This window comes from Lontra canadensis, unplaced genomic scaffold (assembly GCF_010015895.1).
Source record: "Lontra canadensis isolate GAN:19392208 unplaced genomic scaffold, GSC_riverotter_1.0 scaffold1, whole genome shotgun sequence".
NCBI classification, from domain to species: Eukaryota; Metazoa; Chordata; class Mammalia; order Carnivora; family Mustelidae; genus Lontra; species Lontra canadensis.
This window is the reverse complement of record NW_022630995.1, coordinates 89,237,345-89,239,914: the sequence shown is the minus strand read 5'-3', so window position 1 is coordinate 89,239,914 and position 2,570 is coordinate 89,237,345. Positions and strand designations below refer to the sequence as shown.

Here is a 2,570-nt window from a genome sequence, read left to right as displayed (position 1 = left end):
TAAATTTGGGTGATTCTTGGATTTTCAAAATGCATTCATAAATGAGATACATAAGAAAAAATGTGTTTGAAGTACCTTACGTGTGCATTAAATTTTCCTATAATGATAACATAACTTTTTAATTGTTAATCTATGCAAATGTCCATGCATATTTATGTGTGCCTTTCAAAAAACTTTTCTTACATTTTCTTGAAATTCTGCATATTCTTGGCAGATGATGTTCTCAAAAAGACTTTAAAGTTTTGACTTTAAAACTACTTTTAAAAAGTTTTTTATACCTTATATTGAAGGTATTAAGCTTAGGTTTTAAGTTCTTCAACATATTTAAAGATTTATTCGTTTATTTTAGAGAGAGAAAGAGAGAGGGAGAAAGTGTGTGTGCGGGCACATGCAAATTAGGGGAGGAGCAGAGGGAGACAATCTTCAAAAGCAGACTCTCCACTGAGGGTGGAGCCCAACATGGGGTTTGATCTCATGATCCATGAGATCATGACCTGAGCTGAAACTGAGAGTTGGACGCTTAACTGACTGAGCCACCCTGGTGCCCCTAAAAACTATTTTTGAATTAAAGATGGAAAGAAAGGAGGTCAGGACGCGGGGCTGCCAGCGATGAAGCCGCCTAGTTCATTGCAAACAAGCGAGTTTGACTCATCAGACGAAGAGCCTATTGAAGATGAACAGACTCCAATTCAGATATCATGGCTACCCCTGTCATGAGTGAATTGTTCTCAGTTTCTTGGTTTATGTGCTCTTCCAGGTTGTAAATTTAAAAATGTTAGAAGAAATATCCAAAAAGACACAGAAGAACTAAAGAGCTATGGTATACAAGACATATTTGTTTTCTGCACCAGAGGAGAAATGTCAAAATACAGAGTGCCAAACCTTTTGGACCTCTACCATCGGTATGGATTTATCACTCATCACCATCCAATTCCAGATGGAGGGACTCCTGACATAGCCAGCTGCTGTGAAATAATGGAGGAGCTTGCAATCTGCCTTAAAAATAACCGAAAAACCTTAATACACTGTTATGGAGGACTTGGGAGATCTTGTCTTATGGCCGCTTGTCTCCTCCTCTACCTGTCTGACACAGTTTCACCACAGCAAGCCATCCACAGCCTGAGAGACCTGCGAGGGTCTGGAGCAATACAGACGATCAAGCAATATAATTATCTTCAGGGGTTTCGGGACAAACTAGCTGCACATCTATCATCAAGAGATTCATTATCAAGATCTGTATCTAGATAAAAAAGAATTTCAAATAACATATATATGACCATGTCTGAAATTTAAGAGCTATTTAACATAATTTGTATGGAAATGAAACTTACCAGTGTCACCAACCCAAATGTAAACGTTTATGTGCAGATAATCCTGAAGTTTTTATTGACAAAAAAAAAAGATGGAAAGAAAGATTTTCAAAGACATTTAAAATTCTTGCAGAGAAATAATTTTTCATATATATTGATCTTATTCTCAATAATCCCAATCATCACTAGTATCAGCATGAGAAAGGAAGCAAAAGATAGTAGTAGGAAGAATAGAACTAGAAATAGAAAAAGAGAGCTGGAAGTTATATTTCAAATGACAAGTTTCTCCTGGAAATCAGAGCTCTTGGCTGCTGGCATAATTACCAAGTTGAAAAGAAGAAAAATGGAAGGAAGTGCTATTATTAGAGATATTTAAGGCCAGATCTGATAATAAAAAAATAAACAATAAATAATAAACAAATTCAGGAAATAATAAACAAAATTCAGGAAAACCCCCAGAATATGTTCTCAGGGCAATGGCCTAAGTGACTTCCATGTAACTTTTTTCTGTGTACCACTGATGTGGGAAGAGGGCTCTGGAGTTTGGTTTGCTCTCACTGATTCCAGTGTGACCTAAAGCAATTTACTTGATCTGACTGCCAGGTTTTCCTCTCTCTAGGGAGTTTAGAGAATGATACTTACTAGATGGGCCCCTTAATGTTTGTATCCACTTCAGGATTTCAAAGAGAATTCTATCATGATGGAAAAAATATAATTGATGAAGGATAGTTGGAAGAAAAGCAGAGAGGGACAAGGGGTCCCCACCCTAAGAGGAAACAACCCTTAAAAGGATTTTATACCACCCTGGAGGGAGCCCTTCACCTTATCCCATGTGATTTATAGATGACAAAAACCTGGTTGGATAACAGGCTCAGGGAGGGTTAATCAGATTAAAACCCCTAGACTTAGAAGCTCTGGTGGCAACCCTCTTGGGTCCTTTTCCTCTTTGGGAACTTTGTACTATCATTTGGCTATCGCTCAATAAACTTTGCTTCATTTCCCACCACTCTTTGTTTGGTCTACCTCTTCATTCTTCCAAGCAGCATGATCAAGAACTGTGGGCACTACAGGAGAAGAAATCCTGTCACATTATTCTTTGTCACTCTACTTGTTAATTCACAAAAGTTGAAACCTGGAATTAAAGTCCAAACCAAGTTAAATATGTTAGTTTGACTACATTTACAATGTTTCCATTACATTCAGTGTGAGTCTATGCAATTTTATTCCATGTGTATTTGCTGAGAAGCTGCTATTGTCTTC

At 37.4% G+C, this 2,570-nt stretch overlaps 1 protein-coding gene across 1 annotated transcript; it reads left to right on the top strand.

The window, feature by feature from the left end:
- The first annotated feature begins 590 nt into the window (after positions 1-590).
- LOC116875802 (cyclin-dependent kinase inhibitor 3-like) lies at positions 591-1,365 on the top strand. The gene is given in 1 exon segment (XM_032871584.1): positions 591-1,365. A coding segment is annotated over 1 exon segment (639 nt). The 5' UTR covers positions 591-609; the 3' UTR covers positions 1,249-1,365.
- Positions 1,366-2,570: the final 1,205 nt, after the last annotated feature.